Here is a 20,918-nt window from a genome sequence, read left to right on the forward strand (position 1 = left end):
TTAACGGTAAAGGACTTCTCTTCTTAACACACGTTAGCAATATGTTTTCTCAATCTTTGCGAATGCAGGTGCCGCTCGGACCAGGGGGGGCTGTGTGCCTCTGTCTGCCAGGGTACTCGGGCGATCTGTGTGAGCTGAAGGATGACCTGTGCGTCAGCAGCCCATGCCTTAACGGAGGAACCTGCCTTGGCTTGGTCAGTTTGATGGGGCAGTCTTGTCCCAGTTGACCCTTTAGGTAGCGTGTGAGGGTTATCGGCCAGCTCGTGAAAAGGATTGCGTCCTGCCAGCTGGCAAAACAGAATGTTTGCTGCCATGGCTACGAGTGCACTCCGGATTGCACACGCAGAAATACCCAGTAAGGTGGACTGGTAAAGCATCAGTAGACGCGTGGCTTTGGTCCCATTTGGCAGCAAGCTTCTACATTTAGTCATAATTACGAGACTACAGTAAAAAGATACGTAATGCCTCCATGCTTTCCTTGGCTTCATTAGGTTGGCTGTTTGGAATGTTGTATGTCTTATTTGTGCAATTACAGTCAAAAGTCATTTTAACCAAATTAAGGGGGAACCGAAATTACTAATTAGTATCCATTATCACCCCTTTTATGCAATGTTGTTCTGATAGGATGCACAGCTTTATAATATGCATGTAAGAGGGCAGCAATGGAATGTTTAAGTAAAATGATTGTAGTCAAACGGTGATGAGAGAGAGGTTATTTTTTCCCCATTTTCGTCGCATTTAAACATAAAGTTAGAGCACTTGAGCAATTTTATCGTTGTATTTTCTGAAGGACTCTGCGATCTTGTGTTTTACGCTGCTATGTCTGTACTTGTTATGAAAGTACATTGCCATTTGTAAAGAGACCTCGACTTGTCGGAAGCAGAGGGCTCTGGCAGAGCTTGACCTCCGAGGTCAGTGACACTGCAATGTAGGGCTACCTGCTTGTCATGGGTGACTTGAATCGTTGGATCATAGAAGATCTGTTAGCCCACTACCCTGCTTGATCTAAGTGATCTTTTTGCGCAAAAGAAATAAAACAATCTACACACCATTGTCCTTTAAGTAAAATTCCTAGCAAGTAAAGCACAATAAGGCTCCGTTATGGTCAACCCATTGTAGGTGACTGTAAGAAGAGGATGCTTGTGTCAGATGCACTCTTAGTGGCATCCACCTCTTTTTTGCCGATATATGTTGGAGTGATTATTGGAAGGACATAAGGAAAATACAGTGGAACTTCGATTATACGTCCCCCGGTCATGCGACGACCCGCATATTACGACGAATTGGCACGGTCCCGGCAAAACCCCATAGAAATAATGTATTGAAAAACCTCGATTATTCGACTCAATTTTATGCCAACCCCGCCTCCTACGACGCCCTGGGACCGTCTCGAGAAAAAAAAAAAAAGCCCTCCCCACCGGGGCGTCTGTGCAAGCAGGTGTTTGGTGAGTGGCGTCGCCACGGACTGGAGCCAACGGGGGGTTTCGACCCCCTCCACGCCTAGCCATGCGTGGAATTGCCCTGTCCGGGGAAAAGGGGATCCTGGGGGTTGAGCCGAAGCGGGTGATTGGACCTTCAAGGCCCCCCGGCAGAGGCAACACACCCCTTTGGCCCCGGCTTCACGTAGATGACACCTGACCCATCCAGGGGAAATCGGTGGTCGCCTTTTCCTGTCTCTTTCTCTCTCACTTTTCATCTTTCCTGTCCTCTCCTCTCTTCTATTTACTTCTAGTTTTCCTGGGCCAAGGGTTAACCTTGTGGGCTGTACAACCAAGGGTAAACCATATTTGGTTACACCTTCTGCCACGTCCCCCTGTTGGGCTCCGTGGTGGGCAGTAGGTGCCGTTGCCGAACGAACCACGTTTTTTCCATGGTATCACCAAATCCCTTCTCCGTTGATCGCCCCCTAAGAGGTGGCGCACCGATGCAAGCACCCAGTCCATTTTGAAAAAAGCAGGACTCGTTTCCCAGGTACCACGTTATCTATTGTGAGAATCCAGACTAGAAAGCTCGAAACATTTCACCATTCCTTGTGTCCAGGTGCCTAGCTGTGACCACTGGCTATAAGGCCACCAAGATGGCCAGTGGGGACCTTCTGGTAAAGGTCAAGCACAAGATTCTGTATCAGAAATGAGCAAACCTTGTAGTATTTGAGGACAAGCCCATAACCGTCACTGCTCACCGAATGATGAACCTAGTCAAGGGTGTCATGTCAGATGACGACCTAATGATCTGTTGGATGAGGAACTCCTTACTGGTTGGAAAGATCAGAACAATGTACAAGTCCAGCACATAAAAATCCGACATGAAACAAAGAGTTCTCAACCCGGCATATAATCCTAACATTCGCCTCAAGCACACTACCAGATGAAATTGAAACCTGCTACTTCATACGCGTGAGACCATACATCCTAAACCCGTGATACTGCTTCAAGTGTCAACGGTTCGGACATGCTTCACAGAGTTGCCGAGGGCAGCTAACCTGTGCAAATGCGGAAACCACGGGACACTCCACCGGTGATGACTGCAAGGCCGAAGTACACTGCGCAAACTGCGGTGGTGATCACCCAGCTTATTCCAGGTCCTGCGCTGCGTAGAAGAAAGAAAAAAGAATTCTAACCATCAAAGTCACGCACAACATCAGTTTCCGTGAGGCAAGACAGCGTGTATCGCCACACTTTACAGGGAAAACATCTTTTGCTGAAGTGGTGCAATGGGGGGCAGCACCACAAACGGCATCAGGCGGCTGCCAAAGCCATGCGTCGCGTGCCGAGGCTATCGCCATTGGCCCCCACGGTGGGAGCAGCGAAGGCTACCCTGCCTTCCTTGCACATGGCCGTGCAGAGGCCTCTCGCAAACCGTTGCACCTTGGAGGTCAAGGAGGTGCCTTCGACCTGGGGTGCTTGGACCAAAGGCTTTGTCTTTCAAGCTGAAGCCTACACTGTGCACACCACTCGCTAGAGCGAACTGGTACAGAGTGTTAATGGTGTGTTGGTACATAGTGAACTACGGGTAAAAACACTACAACGAGACAAAGAAAGGAGGGACAGGACAGGAACCAGAAGGGACAGAGCGTTTGTTCGTTGCCTTGCACGAGGCAGTGGACACAACTCCAAGCGGAAAGGCGTAGGCAGTGCCAAAGGAGTGGCGAGAGCCTCTCGACCACTCCAAGAAAGATGAAACTAGAGCTGTGCGAATAGCAAAATTCTGGGTGCGAAGCGAATTCAAATATTGAAGTGTGAGTGCGAATCGAATCGAATATTTTTGAAATTTCTCGAATATTTCTAGAATATTTTTCAAATACTTCGAAGCGAAATTGCAGAAGAAAAAGTTGGAGAGGATTCCTAAGCATATTATTATGAGATAGCAGCATGAAAGGTTTTTTTCGCTAGGTGATGAAGCGCTGGCAGGGTGGTGTTTCACAGTGTCTTATCAAGAATGAGGCAATGTAGAGGCCGAATGTATTTATGTACATGATTTGGGGCAACCAAAGTGTTGCCGACAACACTTTACACGTGATAGGCGACGATGCCATGTCCTCAGCCTCTCCTCCTCTCTCAACTTCTGTGGAAGGCCAACTGATGTGGCGGACAAGGGTGTGCTCCCTTCAAGTCCGGAGTTCCAAATCGGCCTCGTAGACGTCGATATAAGAACATCTGAAACTTTGGATGCTAAAAAGCTCGGCTTCCGATTTTTCGGACCTCCTGCCCAAATTTCATGTCCAAAACAGCGTTAATTGAGCCCCCCTCTGCCAATCTTCATTCCATGTTGGAACCAGCGTTTTTTTGAGTTAGTACATTTGCAACCATAGCAGCGCTTCAAAGGCAGCTTTGCCGCAATACCGGGGTGTGATGAGGTGAAGCATATTGAAAATCTAGGGGCCACTTTCAAGGACATTGACTGTATTTGTCTTTGGGAAGTTTGAATAGTTCGAATAGTAAAATTCCAGTGCGAATCGAATCGAATAGCAAACAGTATTAGAAAAATATTCGAAATTTCGAATATTCGCACACCCTAGATAAAACCCTAATTACAGGGCCCAATGAAGACCCTGTAAAATAAGCCAATCTTTTGCGACACACAGCAGAAAGTCACATCAACATGAACACAAAATCCGATGGAATGTCAGGGGATGCTGAATAACCTAGACAATGTACAAGAACTTTTAAATAATCCAAAGGTGCTGTGTGTGCAAGAAGCACATCTAAATTCGACACGCAGCAACTTCCTTCGTCAATATGTTATTCTCCGGAAAGATCGCCAAGATACTATCGCATCATTTGGTGGTAGCCATAATATAGGACAGAAATGTAGCCTGCCAGCATCTCCCACTCCGAACGCACTAGAGGCCATGGCCATTCGAGCCGGGCTTTTAACTCTTTCCTTACCACGGGGAAATTTGCCTATTTTTGTATGTTGCAACTAGGAATTTTCTGTGCCGTTGCTACTAGGTTTACAGTGCCATGCAATACATCAAAATAAAGACAAATGAACGTACTTTTGAGTGCTGTTTATCTTAAAACAATAGAGAAAACTTATTTGGCCAAGAAAATTCCTATACAAAAAAATTGAAATTTTTCAAAAAATTTTTTAGGAAGGAAGCCACATCTACAACAAAACATTTTTTGAGAAATTCTGAAATATACAAATGTTTATTAATCACAGGGCAACATTGTTTAGAGAAATGGCTAAAATCGATAAAGCTGTCTTTGAGTTACAAAGAAAATTACTTGATGCATAGCGAAATAGTGAAGTTCTGAGTTGGTCCTAGCCAAGATTTTTTTTTTTCAAGAAATAAAATTTACAGCACAATATTACATGCCAAAATGCAAGTACTAAATGTAGAGTTTGAAAGGTACATTCGACGAAAGAAATGGCAGATATAAATATATAACAAAAATTGACAAACACAAATAATTAAGTACGTTCACAACAAACGTCATAATAATAGACTTATATCTTCAGAGTAAAAAATTATGGAAAAATTATGAGAGATGCAAAATATTTAAAACAGCGTAGTGGAGTAGGAGTGAAAAAACGAAAGTTTTAGCTCACGAACTTCTCGAGCTATAAATTGTTCACTCAGGGAGATCAGTGTGCCAGGCACCAAAACAGTTCGTTCGCCGTTCGTTTCGGGATCCGAAACATGCAGCGTGGCCAGGAGCGCGGTAAAACGCTGCCTTGCCATGACTTTTGGCGGAAGAAGTCCCGAAAGCAATTTAGTCGTACTCCAGTACAAATATAGACGCGGAAGTTCTAATATCTCCATGTACATCGGGAGTCCAATAAACTTCACCATCTCCTCTGGCGTCACCTCCTTCCACGATCCGTCTTTCTCACTGTATGTCGGCTTTTCAAGTATGTGGGCCCACGCATACTTGAAAAGCATACCTCCGCCGTGAAGAAGAGGCGGAAAAAATCCAGCGCTCTTGTCAGCCGATGCGAGTTACTGCGGAGCGTCATGTCGAGGTCGATGCCCAGATGCGCGCGTCCCTCTGGGGTCGGAAGTCCACGCATCTTTGTGCTGGAGGCACCACTGCTGTATCGCGCCAATTGCGGAACTGCGGCTGAGCGCATATGCACGGCGCGTGCACATAGGTCTGAGTAGACTGAGGAAGACGACGATCGCAGGTCTTTGGAATAAACCTAATAAACCTTGTTTGAGCCAGTAGAAGAGGATCAAGCAAGCAAGCAAACCTTGTTTGACTTGTGGTTCTGGCCTGTGTCAGCTACATTACTTCAGTGGCGACGAAGATGGGATATTGCTCCGGTATAATCTTCGGCTGAAGGCGAACGACCAGAAGACATGGGATCTCGCCCACCAGCTTTCGATGGAGCAGCGGGAAGCTGGGGTACGTACCGCATACGTCTTGAAGCCTTCTTCGAGGGACATGAAATAACGGATCCCAGGAAGTGCCGCGCCTTGCTGATTTCTTCGCTGAGCGACAGCATTGTACGGATATTACAAGGACGTAATCCAAGCACCCCGGTGAACACCTTAAGCTACGACCAGGTTGTGGAATGTTTGGAAGATCAGTACAACCCGCAAGCTAATGAAATTGCAGCCAGTTATGCGTTTTTCATGCGGAAGCAAAAGGAAGGCGAGAGTGTGCGAGATTTCATCGCGGAACTCAGGAGGCTAGCCGAAAGCTGCAACTTCGGTAGTATGATGGACCGTATGTTACGAGATAGCATCGTTTGCGGTATCCAGGACGACGACGCACGGCGTTCTTTGTTAACGCGAGCTACGCTGACCTTGAAAGAAGCCGAGGACTTCGCCAGGGCTTCCGAGAAGGCACAGGAAGATGTCCGTGACATGCAGGAGACTGGCGTGGGCAACGGAAGTGGTACCATGTCACCCTGCTGCGACTACGACGACGTGAGTCCCGGGCGCCGAGCAGCAACCTGGAAAGCAGTCTCCCACTGTGCGAACGTTGCGACGGGCCGCATGATTCCAACGTGTGCCGCCATCGAAACACCAAATGCCGTATGTGCGGGAGGAAAGGTCACCTGGCCAGGGTATGCCGCAGGAGTCGTTCCCGGACGTCAGGTGCATATGTCATGGAAGAAGATGAAAGTGAGAGCGAAGAATTTATGCTTGCCTTGGTGGCACACAGTGCGACCGACAGGGACGTGTCGCGGCCTCTCGAGAAGGTTTTGACGTGGGGAGGGCAGGAAACTGAGCATGATAATCGACACGGGCTCGCCGGTGAGTGTGATTCCAGTGAGTGTATACGAGAGACACAGAAGGCGGTGGCCAGCTCTCGCAAAAACTGCCCTGCGGCTATCATGCTTTCTTGGACCCCTGCCCGTCATTGGCAAGTTAACCATGGACGTGAAGTCTGGGACAGTAACCGTGACCAGTACGTTAGTGGTGGTGGGCTGTCAAGGACCACTCTCTGCGGCCGGCGTACAATCGAGGAATTTTGCAAGGCCGGCGTGTCTCTTTTGGACGCCAACAGCACCGCGTGTGTAAACTTTGTTCAACAGAATGCGCAGTTGAAAGCCCTACTTGACGAATTTTCGCAGCTGTTTGACAACAAACTGGGTTGCTGTGAAGGGCCTCCCGCTAAGCTACACATCAAGGAAGGCGCTCGGCCTCGTTTTTGCAAAGCACGGACCGTGCCTTATGCAATGCGTGCCCAAGTCTCAGCAGAGATTGATCGCCTGGTGGAAGAAGGAGTGCTTTCCCAGATCAGCGTCTCTGAATGGGCAACGCCGGTAGTCCCCGTGGCGAAAAAGAACGGTGACATAAGACTCTGCGGGGACTTCAAGTTAACGGTGAATCCGGCTACTTACTTGGAACAGTATCCTCTGCCAAAAGTTGACGATATCTTCGCAGCGCTTGCTGGAGGTGAAGTCTTTAGTACGTTGGACCTACATAACGCATACAACCAGCTTCCTCTAGACGCCGAAGCTAAAAGGATCGCAGTGCCGAACACGAATAAGGGACTCTACTGTTACAATCGCCTCGCTTTTGGAATCGCTTCAGCCCCAGCTCTGTTCCAAAGGCGCATGGAATCAGTCCTCCGAGTTCTGCCAGGAGTGAAAGTCTACCTAGATGACATTATTGTCGCGGAAAAGAAGCACGATATGTCGGCATTGCGACAAGTGTTCCAACGACTGCAGGACAGCGGCCTGCAGTCGGCCTGCAGCTACGTCGTTATCTGCACCGATGAAGTCGCTCGCTGTGCTCCCGTTCGATATGGCACCCGGAAGCGTGTATCCGAAACATGTATTTCCGGAAACGCTAATAAGTGGCAAATTTCACTGACACACCGTACGCCGTAGTCAGTGGTCATGACACACCCAAAGTCACCAGCTGGCACCAAGGCCCGCAAGGAAGCACGACGGTGCTTTACTTGACGTCGCTCCAAGCACTGGTCATCATTTTTGTCGCTACGAGCGGGGCAATATTTGATCGATTCCCGAATGACGATTTATCAAGAACGAAGCGAGAAGTAATCAAGTCCACATGCTAAAACAACGCTGCATAAAACACTTCTCCACCGTCGACACGTTGGTGATAGCGATGGCACTTGTGGCTTTGTAGAAGGCAGCCTTTGCTTTGGCAAGAGTGCGAAAAAAAAAGCGTAGCCTCCGAGATGTGCGTTTTAAAACCGAAAACTAGAAATACGTCACAAGGCTGCACATCTCGAAGGCCATGCTTTTCAGGCCCGCATGTTATCGTGCGCGAACAAACAAGGAGGGGAATGCAAACATTACAACGAGGCTGCCGAGTCACTTCGCATTCTCATTTTGGTGCCCCCGGCAATCAGCCCCTTTGAAAAACACTGTACCCGTGCGTTAAAACCTGTGAATCGCGCATCAAAAGACCGGTGCACTGACAGGCGCTGCGCAACAAGCTAGATCAACGCAATGGAATAACACCGCCTTTTCGTCACCTGCGCGCGACGAGGGATCGGAACTTGTTAGAACGAGGCCGACAAATGATCAATATTTGTTAGGAAAAATGCACTTTCTGGGCTTCGGTGCTGCGCAGCGTTCGATAGAGCGGATGTTTTGCTGTGCGGGAGTTCGATATACGTGCACACCAACCCCATACTTTAGCATGGGAAATTCAAGGGGATTTCTCAACTGTTCGATATAGCCAATAATTCGATATATCCGAGTTCGATATATCCGGGATCGACTGTATAACATCGCAGCGACTTACCTTCGTACTGATTCTGTGTAAAGCATTAGCAGTGAGACAATTAACAACTCACAGTATTCTCACTGCTTTTTTCCCGACAAGAACAGCAACGCGACAGAAAAATAGAAAAAAAATCATTGTAGTTGGACAAAACGCCACAAGGTGTCACTACGGGCTCCCAGTTGCTGCTACTGCTGCAGCCGTCAAGAGCTCCGGTAACCAGGTACCCGCAAATGTTAGGAAGTCTACAGATGCACTAAAGCTCTCTGGTGCCGGGATCATATAGCGTGGTGGACAGATAACTGCTTCGGCCCCGACGTGCGTACGTGGGATTGGTATGCCTTGAGAATGCGGCGTTGCCCGATATAAATATGGGTCGGTAAAGCGTACATCACGCCACTTGCATGTTACGCATAAACACTGTTACAGAGTGCCAATGCTGTGATTTCACTGCTTCCTTCGTCACTTCTCCTCCTGCTACTTTGCGAATGATCGGAGCGAAAATGTTTCGGCATGTCTAATGCTGCGGCTACTCCAAACCTGGCGGAAAACGTTGCCTCAGTTGGATGACGACGACAAGAACAAAATCATAGCTACCGGCGAGATTCGCAAAGTGAATCGAGCTTTTCTTACCTTTTTTTACACTCCTCTCAGCTCTTTCGTCCACCGCCGCACTAGATAAGCAACGTAGTTTGACAATCGAGGAAGCAAGCACTCGCAACTCTCAACACCTCCTCAACACAGCAGACGAAACAGCAGCGCTGACAACATGCCAGAAGCTGGTCAGTGACGTCACTGGCTCTCGCGGTCACCTGATCGAGTAGGCCGACTACGTCACAGGGCCACCGAGTGCTCTTCGAAATCGAAACTGCCTCCGGTCGTAACATCCGAGCATATAATTAAACATTCGTCTCGCGCTGGGGCAAATGAGTCTCGTCGCTATTATCGAGTCAGTAGACATTAAGAGCAAAAAACACAGGTTCACAAATTTTCTGTCACCAGTTCTTTAAGGACAAGTGCATGAAAACAATGAATGTTTTAAAGGTGTTGTAACGCACTACACGGGGCAGTGACAAAAAGTGTCATAAATTTGTACAAGTGCGTCAAACGCGCACGCCTAGATTATGGGGCCATAGTATATCAGTCAGCGACACCAACCGCTTTAAATATGCTTGGCCCTGTCCACCATCTAGGCATTGGACTTTCTACGGGTGCTTTTAGGACGAGCACCGTAGAAAGCTTTTATGTGGAATCAAATGAGTCGTCCCTTCATTTGCAGAGCCTACATTTCCTCCGTATATTTTTGAAAGTCAATGCTAACAGCGAACATCCCCCATACTGTTTTATAAATTGTCTGTCTAGTTCTCATATCTTTCGCAGCCATCCTGCATTGACTGAGTCCTACTCACTGCGCGTATGATGTCTTGCCGAGGAAATGGGAGTTCCACTCTTTGAGCACCGTGTGATGGCTGCCGCTGTACAGTTGCCACCATGGCAGCGGCAGCTTATAGGCTGTGATGTATCTGTCATGGAAGTTACGAAGCTCGCACCAGTTACACATATCCACATGTACTACTTCCTCGAACTACAGCAGAAATATTCTTGCCCCGCATTTTTTACAGATGCTTCAAAGTCTGACGATGGTATGTCGTCTGCCGCAGTCGGTCCATCCTTTCCAGATACTGGTGTTCTCTACCCCAACAAGAGCATTTTCACAGCGGAGGCCTTTGTGATACTTGCTGCTGTTAAACACATTAAATAATTTAAATTACACCGTGTAGTTACATACACGGATTCCCTAAGCGTCGTGAAAGCTTTGAAGACTCTCAAACTGCACAAAAATCCCGTCATAGTCTTGCTCTACTCACTAGTGTGCACAATTTACGTATTTAAACAGCATGTGGTGGTGCGCTGGGTGCCAGGGCACCGCAAGATTGAAGGAAATGTGTTAGTGGACCAGCTGGCTGCATCTGCCCTTCAAAGCACCACCGATTAATCCATAGCTGTCCCTGTAATGGACCTGAAACCCCTGCTGAGGAAAACACTCGGGGATTACTGGCAGCAGCTATGGGACCGTGAAACACAATAAACTATATGTTATAAAACCATGTCTTGGAAGTTGGCCACCAGTATCGAAGTCAAGCCGCACAGAAGTCACACTTAGCAGATTAACCGTTTGTGCAACAGTGGGACACATACGTCCCACGTCACCCGTTGCATTTAGTGCAATGCTAAGTTTGATATCAATGCTAAGTTTGCAATGCAATGCTTGATATCATATATACCTCCTGAAAAGTAGGCACATATTCAGGGATAACAGCCATACTCGACAATTTTGACAGCCAAAGCCAGGACAGGCAAATTGAGAAAAGAATGGTCGGTGCATGCGGTGAAGTAAGGTTTACAGGAACAGACCACAGCACTATGAAGGCTCACAAGAGGCACAGGTGCAAGTGGTGTTCTGCTGCTGGAGACGAGGTCCTCACAACTTTTTTCAGCACAGCTTGAGAATTGATACTATGTGCCACTTGCTTGGCCGTTTCGTACCAAATACTCGTTGATGCAATCGTGAGATGGTGCCTTCGTGAGACAGTGGGACAGTGTTTTCCCACTTTTTGAAAAACTCTCATGAGTCAGTGGGACATATATGTCCCACTTTTTTTCAGTAAACTACTGGCTTAATTTTGATGAAATTTGTTTATACTATTTCTTTGTAGTTTATATCAACATACCACAGCCGGTTTTTATATCACCATGTCAAAATATAGGCAAACCAACAAAAGGTTAAGGATAGGACACGGCACACATTCATACCTTTTGTCTCGTAATGATCCACCCATGTGGGAAAGGTGTGGTGAACAACTCACCGTGCTTCACATTCTGATGCAATGCAAAGCATTAGATGCTATTAGAAAAAACACTTTCCATTGCCCTACCGACAGCAAATACCACTCCATCTGTCATAGGTTGGCAAACTCGCTCATGAGTCGACTCACTCAGACTCACTTAGACTCAGATTGACCGTGAGTCTGAGTCTGAGTGAATCAGGTGAAGTAATATTTTCATGAATCCGAGTCTGAGCGAGTTCGGGTGAGCAATATTGTCGTGTATCTGAGTCCGAGTGAGTCAGGATGAGGAAAGCTTTGGTGAGTATGAGTCCGAGTGAACCCTAAGAGCAAAATATATTTCATGAGTGAGTCTGAGTGAGCTCCACATTCTTTGCCGACTCATGGTCCTATCTACACAACTTCAGCATTACTAACAGCCTTATGTCATCTCACGTTTTACTCACGTCTACTCACACATACTTGAATACACTAACATTCCTACCACCATCTCAATATTTATTGATCAGAGAGGCCTGATTTACAGAGGGGGGTGTGCGAGGGATTTGACCTCCCTTCAGCAAAAGTTCTTCATGGAAAGTTCTTGATAAAAATGTGGTGTGACTAATCTCTTTCAATGAAAATGTCCTTACTGGATTGTGACCATTCATAACTCGTAATTGAAGGTACAGATCAAAACGCGCCAAGTACAGCATCAATTATGTGAGATACTGATGTTAAAGGGCATTGACGCCATGGTCGAAAAAGTTATACGATAATGGACTCATGAGTCGACTCACTCAGGCTCACTCAGACTCAGATCAGCTCAGAGTCGGAGTTTGAGTGAGCCCAAGTGAGCAGTATTGCCAGGCGCGCTTCTTTTGCTATGTTTGTGTAACTGGTCCATTGCACGTGTGATCGCTGTCTTGTGCGGGCCGTGCCAGAATACCTGGGAACATTCCAGATTGTAGTAGATCATTTTGTCAAGATTGCGCACATGACACGAATAGTCAAGATTATTCCAGAGCTTGCGCAACCACCAGTGATAAGGCTAGAAATTCTAGTTCAATGCATGATGTATAAAAGACTGCGCGTCCCAGCCATGATCAGTTTTATCGACGGCTGACGCTCTGTTCGCCGCTATCAGTGTACGATACGGTGTGTATTGCTGTTGTTTGACTTTCCGTTTCCCGCCTCCCGGCCACAAGTTCGGCCAAATAAAAGTTTCATCTCAGACACGCCGACTGCTGCCTTTGTCGACGTCATGACCCTGTGACAATATATTGGTAATCTTGAGTCCGAGTGAGTCCGGTTGAAAAAAAATTAATTGAATCTGTGTCCGAGTGAGTTTGGGTAAGGAACATTTTGGTGAGCCTGAGTCCGAGTTAGCCAAGGGCAAAATACATTTTATGAGTGAGTCTGAGTGAGCTCCACATTTTTTGCCAACCTGTGCCATCCGTCGATGTTCATAGGTCAGGAACCACTTTTTAAACATCAGTCATTTTTTTTAAAAGACATGCAAAGCTTTCACATCATTTATCCGGCATTCCGTAGCACAGCCTCCTAACAGAGGCTGCTGCTGTGGTTAGTAGCTCTTAAGAAAGTACCTGCTTTCGCGTCCTTGGACCTCAAGGGCATTCACGAGGCATTTGTGCTCATACCATGTCACCTTATTGTCACGCCTTGCCATTCATTACCAATACACACATTTCATGCCGCTCTCATGATATGTTTTACGCACCATTAGTGCACAGAATTTTAAGCCCTTATACAGCCACTTAACACAACCATTGTTCACATACGATATCATGTCCTGGCGCTCTTTGGCCGATAAATGGCCCTTGCGCCATTAAACAAAATAGGTCATCAAAAAAAAAAAGCCCCAAGACCACGCAGGCTGGCACGCGAGCACACTGAGGCCGGATGCAAAAAGGCGCGAGAAACCGAGGAACCGAGTTCCTCTGCACTGCCACCACAGTGCCTCTTCAATTTTTTTACTTGCGGACTGCCATAGCTAGCCAGAGCCAGCCGGAGCGCATTCGTTTTTGTCACATTGCAGTGCTCACCGTACTGCGCACTTCCGGTGCGGTAGTTTTGTTTTCTGGCTGGAATGACAGTTGTGAGCAGATAACATGGCAGATAATTTCGAGCTCACTTTCTAGTACGCGATAACTTTAACTAGATTTCGCGTCATTGCACGTGTTGAATGGCAGTTGTTAAGCCCGTCCACGTTAACAGAGCGACAGTTGCGGGAATTGGAACTAGCTGCTGTCTAGCTACCAGAGGGCTGGGGCGCTGTTGTAGGTGGTTTTTGCCACATGCGATGGTTGAAGCTTGCAACAATGACCATTACTGCCTATATTCTTAGTTTTTCGATTATACGACGCCTGGATTGTATGGCGATTTTGCGTGATCCCCTGAAAGTCATATAATCGGGCTTCCACTGTATGTTATTACATATGTAGTATATGTTATTAAAACAAATATTGTATCGGAAATGATTTGAATAGTTGTGCCATTGAAAAACACATACACATGACAGCACTTTATGTACCAGCCATCCTGTCAGTGTTGAATGTTCTCCTCTCAACAAAACGAAGCAGACTTCCCGTCGATGCATAGGCAGTAAAATGCAAGGATACAGCCAAAGATGTTTAATCTGTGTTTCAAAATTGAATATGTTTGCACTTTTCTGAATAACATCAGCAATCTGTATGTCAGCAGATTTATTGCAGGTACGCAATGTTGAATGGAGAATGGTGGCTGTAGTGAAGGTTGCTGCCACCACATAATGAGGTTGTTACCGCCTCATAATGTGCTCTACACGCAAGTACCTACTTTCAGGTGAACGACTTTGTCTGCAAGTGTGAAAGGGGCTGGACAGGAAAGCGGTGTGACCGACAGCATGATCCCTGCCGTGGAGCCAATCCCTGTCTGCATGGTACCTGCCACACCCTCTTGGGAGGCCGCTTCCACTGCCAGTGTCTGCCGGGGTACTCGGGTGAGCTGTGCTTATTTGAGCACTATTACAGTGCCAGCATCTATAGACACCTTTAGAAGTCTGTGGCATTTCCTCCTCAGATACACACAAGCCGTGCTTCACATTCTGATGCAATGCAAAGAATTAGGTGCTATTAGAAGGAAACGCTTTCCATTGCCCTACCGACAGCAAATACCACTCCATCCATCGATGTTCATAGGTCGGGAACCGCTTTTTAAATGTCAGTCATTGTTTTTTTTTTTTAGATGTGCATAGCTTTCACGTCATTTACCCAGGCATTCCTACCAATGGGCGTGCACTCCAGAATGATGTCATGAGCTGGATGGCTGGTGACCTCGCCTTCAGAGAGCATTGCTGACTGTGCGAGCGAGGCAATTTCTTTAGCCGCGGAGGCGATCGGTTGCCGCGCTTCGGTCGTCTGGGCAGGGCCTCTCCGGACTCCTTAAGTTGTGTACTAACAAAGAGCAAGCTGGCACAAAAAGTGTGGCCACCATCAGATTTAACGAGGACAATGAAGACTCATCTGTGATAGCTGGTCTATAATAAAAATGAGCTTTATTGAGCAAATATTTATTTATCTGGAAGAAACATTCATTAAGGTGAAATTGAGGCACCCCAAACCAAACTCTCCTGCACTTTTTGCTGGGCAGTTGGCTTCAAGGTTAAGGGGGAGTATCCACCATCTGGAATGTCTCCTACAGTTATGGTGCTAATGGGAAAAGTGACATCTCAAAGTTGGGGAAACAAGGTGGAACCTTCTTGCAAAGTTTATGTAGCGTCTTTACACATAGAATATTTGATTATTCAGTTTGCTGTGCACACGCTTAACAAGAGTTTGAGTTTCACTTTATTTACCATATATGCGCATTTTTGCACTAAGTGGTTCGGACGGGAAAAAAAAGCTGCATTAGAAAGAGCTTCACTATCCTCACATCTCCAGGTTCACTATGGCAGCAAGACAGCAGAAGGGAAATACATTTCAACGACAATGTCATTGAACGATACACATGCTGTTTTACGAAAATCTGTTTTACAAAAAACAGAATTATTACTAGAACATATTTCACAAAGCATACTCAAAATAGAAATGTAAGAAATTTTCGTAAGAAACTTTGAGATTATTTATTGTCTTCGGCAAGCAGTAACTTAATGCTTGAAAATCGTAGTTAGCAGGCAACCATTGAACGTACCAGTATTCTGAGTGTTGTTTTAGATGGGGGGAAATTCTCCTGTCAAGGGTGCACGACACCTGCTGCATGGGACAAATCATTCTTAACTGTGTGTTTTTGCCATCGCTTTCATTGCAAGCAATGATCCTCCCAAGGGGCTGCTGAAACATCATTTTAAAGAAATTTCATCTTGTTCAAGGTCGTGCATTTTACTTGCCAAGTTTGCCCTACGAAAGTGTGCAGCAGACTCTTGATAATTCAAACTTTTAGTTAATTTTAAAAAATCTTAAATTTTTGGTTGGCCCGCTATGTTTTCAATCTCATCATTCAACTGCCTCATTGCACACATTCGGTTAATTCAAACTTTTTATTGTCCATGCATAAAAATATCTGCTGCCTTTGTTGCTTCTTGCTGAACATTTGCGTTTTATTGTCACTAACAGTCGCAAACGAAGCCGATTGCCTGACCAAACAAAATGACCAAACTAACCAAACCATGCGCACCAACAATCGCATGCTGACCGAGGAAGACAAAAAAAAGTGAAGTGGTCATCTATTGCCAGACCACTTTGCTTTTTTTTGTCTTGATAGCTTTGCTCATCCAGTGATGGCAGCTGTTCAGGTCTATCGCATGCCAGACACTTTTTAAAGTCACTTTCACTGGAGAATCTGTTGCTGGGCCTGTTGATGCATGCTTGAAGAAACGAAAAAAAAAAACAGCTTTCGGACGCATACACGAGAAGAGAAGACGACAGACTCGCTGGAACTAGCAACAGGTTTAATGACACCATCACACATAACGTTCCCAGGAAAGCCAAGTACGCATGCGTCGTATAAAACGCGTGTGATTCACAAAAAGAGAGAATGACATCAGTAACCACATTTTTAAATAATGAATCTCTTTCTTTGATAGTGATAGCGAAGGTATACTAATGCATTTTTTTAACAATGTTTCCATTTGATACGCTTCAATCACTTCACGTTTGTATTGCGTGGTTCCCTTACCAATGATTGACATGCCTTTCAGATCAGGAGAACAGCCGCACACCCGGCAATGAGCAGGCAGATTTGCTCCTCTCCTGACCCTGATAGACGCTTCATGTTCTTTTAAGCAGAATAATGCATCGTCCCGTTTGTCCAATATACACGCAACCACACGACAGTGGTATACGATAAATAACATTTGCGATGCACGAAGTAAAACAAGATTTATGACTGGTACAGATAGCACTCCTGGGTTTGCCCATCAATCCTGCCACAGAGACTGATAGCTTACACGGTGCCAAAAACACAACACGAACACCATGCTGTGTGGCAACCTTTCTACGTTATGTGAGACCTTGTGAATATACGGCATCACTTCTCTCTCTACAGTCGTCATGAGCAGTTTTGTTAGCACTGCTAACTCGTTCTGCTTTAGTTGCCTGTTTCAGCTTTTTTAGTTTTGTCTGTTACTACCTTGAGAACTGTTTAGGGAAGCCAGCCGCCTCCAGATGTTTATCTGCTTGAAAACTTTGCTCCATCAAGGGATGGCAGCTTCTGTTCCGGGCACTGTTGATGCATAAGGGGCTATGGCGCGTCACGATTTTATAGCGTGACGAGTCAAATCGTAGAAGCTTTTTCTGGGTACTAGGTACGCTTCTAGAAAAGGGACCGAAGTTCAGCCTGGAACATCCGTGCCCCCTTCACGGCTTCTTTCAACGGTCCATCAGATTGCCAACAAGGCACTCTCAGAGAAAAAGGAACACTGCATTTCTGAGGGTGTGGTCCGCCTTCTGCATTTCGGTGAGAGACCATGTAGAAACGACGAACGTGCAATACACTCTGTTGTCAGCTATTTTCGTGAGCATAATCTGAGCTTACTGCAAGCTGATAAATAAGGCGGGTTTATTGTCCTCACGTGCGAACTCTTCTCAGAAATAGCCATGCACGCGGTTACGAAGAATTTCAAAGCTGTAACCCTAAAACCCGCTAAACTTAAGACGAAGGCCAAATTCCTCAGTGAGGCAAATCTGGACAAGCTAGCCAAGGAGGTATGAAAGACAAAGATGGATAAGTTGTCCGTTTTCTTTGCAGCCAAGGCCATAAGGTCGAATGCCCTTTTAGAACCGTAGTGACGGAGAAGGGAATCTGGCATCAACTTGTGGGGTCAGTACCTTCAACGCTGGCTAAATACGCTTGTTGTAATTGATCCTTTTGCCGCAAATTCTTCAGATTTGTTGTGAACTTTCCACGCGATAAACAGCCCATTGCAAATCGGCATTCTCTGACATAGGGGAACTGTTTTATACTGTGCCACAGGCTGAACTGTTTGTCACCGTACGGGAGCTTATTGACGAAAACGAGACAGTCTCTTTTCAGAATGCCTGTGGTGTTCCTGCAGATTCGTTTCTGGAACTGCTCACCATTTACTTATCGTAGGCGGTGGTTGTGTTTGAGGATGAGCTGTTTGTGCAAAAAAATGGTATTTGCATAGGATACAGCGTAGCGCCTGTTTTATGCCACATTTACCTTTCTAAATTTGACAGTGCTGTGAGCAGCTCTTTAAATGACGATAGGGTAGTAAAAATCTCCAGGTATGTTGATGATTTTTTGTTATTGTTAAACCTGAAGCACCCTTTGGACCTAGAATCGGTGTCAGGTGATATTTTTAGCAAGTTCAAAGCGTGCAGCAAGGCTCTTACATTTACTAAGGAACTAGCTTCAGACAATGTGATAAGGTTTTTAGATTTAAGACTTAACCTTTTCTAATAATGGTCACGTGTGTTTGATGTACACGCCTCGTACCCAAAGAAAGCTTCTACCAATTGACTCATCACGCTCTAAAACCGTGAAGTGCGCCCTGACCAGAAGCTGCCATCACTGGATGGAACAAAGCTATCAAGAACAGATAAAACGTCTGAAGGTGGCTGGCTTCCCTAAAACTGTTCTCGGGGCAGTACCTGAGACAAAACTAAAAAAGCTGAAACAGGCAACTAAAACAGAACGAGTTAGCAGTGCTAACAAAACTGCGTGTGACAGTGTTTACCACATGATTGAATGAGCATATATTGACTGCGACGATGAAAAATAAAGTTAGTTGAAAGTTTGCGCTCGTCCATGTCTTCTGCGTCCTTGTCTATAGTTTGCGCGCATCCATTTTTTCCTTGTAAGTGTGAACCAACTCGCCCAGCAGCAAGCTTTACTGAACCAAAACTGCTCGTGACGACCGCAAGAGAGTAGAAGTCATGCCATATATTCACAAGGTCTCACATAACGTCAAAAAGGTTGCCACACGGCATGGTGTTCGTGTTGTGTTTTGGCACTGTGTAAGCTATCAAGTCTCTGTGGCAGGATTGATGGGCAGAAACCCAGGAGTGCTATCCGTACCAGTCATAAATCTTGTTTACTTCGTGCATCGCAAATGTTATTTATCGTATACCACTGTCGTGTGGTTGTGTGTATATTGAACAAACGGGACGATGCATTATTGTCCACTTAAAAGAACATGAAGCGTCAATCAGGTCAGGAGGAGGAGCAAATCTGCCTGCTCATTGCCGGGTATGCAGCTGTTCTCCTGATCTGAAAGGCATGTCAATCATTGGTAAGGGAACCACGCAATACGAACGTGAAGTGATTGAAGCATATCAAATCTGGAAACATGGTTCAAAAAAATTAGGCTTGTGCGAATAGTAAATTTTAGGTCCGAAGCGAATTCGAAGCGAATAGTGATTTGGTCGAAGCGAATTTCGAAGTGAATTCGAATAGTTTATATCACATATTATAAAGAAAATGAGCGTATTTGTCATGACCCAACTAACCAGCGCAATATTTTTAAAGTTGAAACAAGGCATATGCATATGTCATTGTTTTTGGTCATTCATTTTTTTGTCATTCTTCAAAGGGAAGTGGAAGCAACTTTGAGTAATAGCAGGATTTGACTTTCGGTAGAATGCAAGTGATAACCTGTAAAATATGTTACGTTTTAAAATTACTATACTTGTCGGTATAACAAGCTTTTAAACTTAAAAAAGTGATGAATCGATGTGAGGGTTATGCAGTAAAACCTCATTAATTCTAACTCGGTTATTTCGAAATTCCGCATAATTAGAAGGATTTCTTTGGCCCCGTATTTTGCAATGTAATTTTGAGTGGATAATTTGAAGCGCCGGTCAGTACCAGCCCGGTTCATTCGAAAACTTAGGGTGCCATGTGCCAATTCTCCGATCCCGATTTAGCCGCAAATCTGCAGAAACTATGGCCCTTAGGAGCCACAAGGCAATGCAGTGTAGCGATATTAATGAGTGACAAGTGAAGCATCCCAGCCTCGCTGCTGCCAGCGCAAAAAAAAAAAAACAAAAAAAACACAAAAGGCGGTTTCGTGGTCAGCTGAAATGTGCGCCTGCGGAAAGGCGTGCTTCACTGCAGTACGCGGTGACACGCGGGCAGCATGACGCATGTTTCTCTCAACGTCAACGCGACCTGATTTACCCATTCTTTCTGGGAAAATGGAGAAATTAATAAAAGGCGGTCTGACGGAATTCGCGATGTATGCGAACCACCAAATGGCGGTTCCGGCAATTTACGCACTTGCACTGCTGGCGGAGTACTTGCCTGCAACGCCTACTTCGAAAACTCAGTTCGAAAACTTCAATGATCATCTTTTCCACCCAGAACACATCGCGAATTCCGTCACACTGGCCACATTAAATTCTTTATTTTACCAGAAAGAATGGGCGAATGGTCGCATCATGACGCGCTGACGGTGCGAGGAGCAGGTGACGTGCTGCCCGCGTGTCACCACTGTGTTGCAGCGAAGCACGTCTTTTCCGCAGGCGCGCATTTCAGTTGACCACGAGACCGTTTTTTTTTTCATCTTTCTTTTTTTTCTTGCGCTGGCAGCAGCGAGGCCCACCTTTTTCCCGGTTTAGCGGCAAAACTGGGGCCAGGTATTGCTGGAAGACATAACCCTTGTAGCCGCAAGCTAGCAGGCACAGCAAACGACCACCTCTGATTACTTCCAGTAATTCAAAGTTCCTTGCATCCCCCTTTTTGTATGTTTGGTTAATTCGAAAACCCCCGCTTAATCAGACTTTTCACAGTCCCAGTGACTTTGAATTAACGAGCATTTACTGTATGTTCATTTAACCTTGAAGTGGGGCATCGCGGCAATGCGGATTTCTCCTGGAAAGGTGTATTCACGGTATAACACATCTCCACTGCAGTGAAACCACCTTTACAGGGGGTTACATGTGGTTTATATTATATATGTTTATTCGGGGAGGTTC

At 45.9% G+C, this 20,918-nt stretch overlaps 1 protein-coding gene across 1 annotated transcript in view; it reads left to right on the forward strand.

Moving 5' to 3' along the window:
* Nucleotides 1-20,918, forward strand: part of LOC119377392 (protein crumbs-like) — a gene marked incomplete at its 3' end in the record, with an annotated part of 119,367 nt that overhangs the window by 94,487 nt on the left and 3,962 nt on the right. The window contains exons 12-13 of the mRNA XM_049411584.1: nucleotides 69-194; nucleotides 14,326-14,482. Coding sequence (XP_049267541.1) covers nucleotides 69-194; nucleotides 14,326-14,482 — 283 coding nt within the window. The remainder of the gene's footprint in view (nucleotides 1-68; nucleotides 195-14,325; nucleotides 14,483-20,918) is intronic.

The sequence above is a fragment of the Rhipicephalus sanguineus genome, unplaced genomic scaffold (genome assembly GCF_013339695.2).
Source record: "Rhipicephalus sanguineus isolate Rsan-2018 unplaced genomic scaffold, BIME_Rsan_1.4 Seq453, whole genome shotgun sequence".
Classification (NCBI taxonomy): Eukaryota; Metazoa; Arthropoda; class Arachnida; order Ixodida; family Ixodidae; genus Rhipicephalus; species Rhipicephalus sanguineus.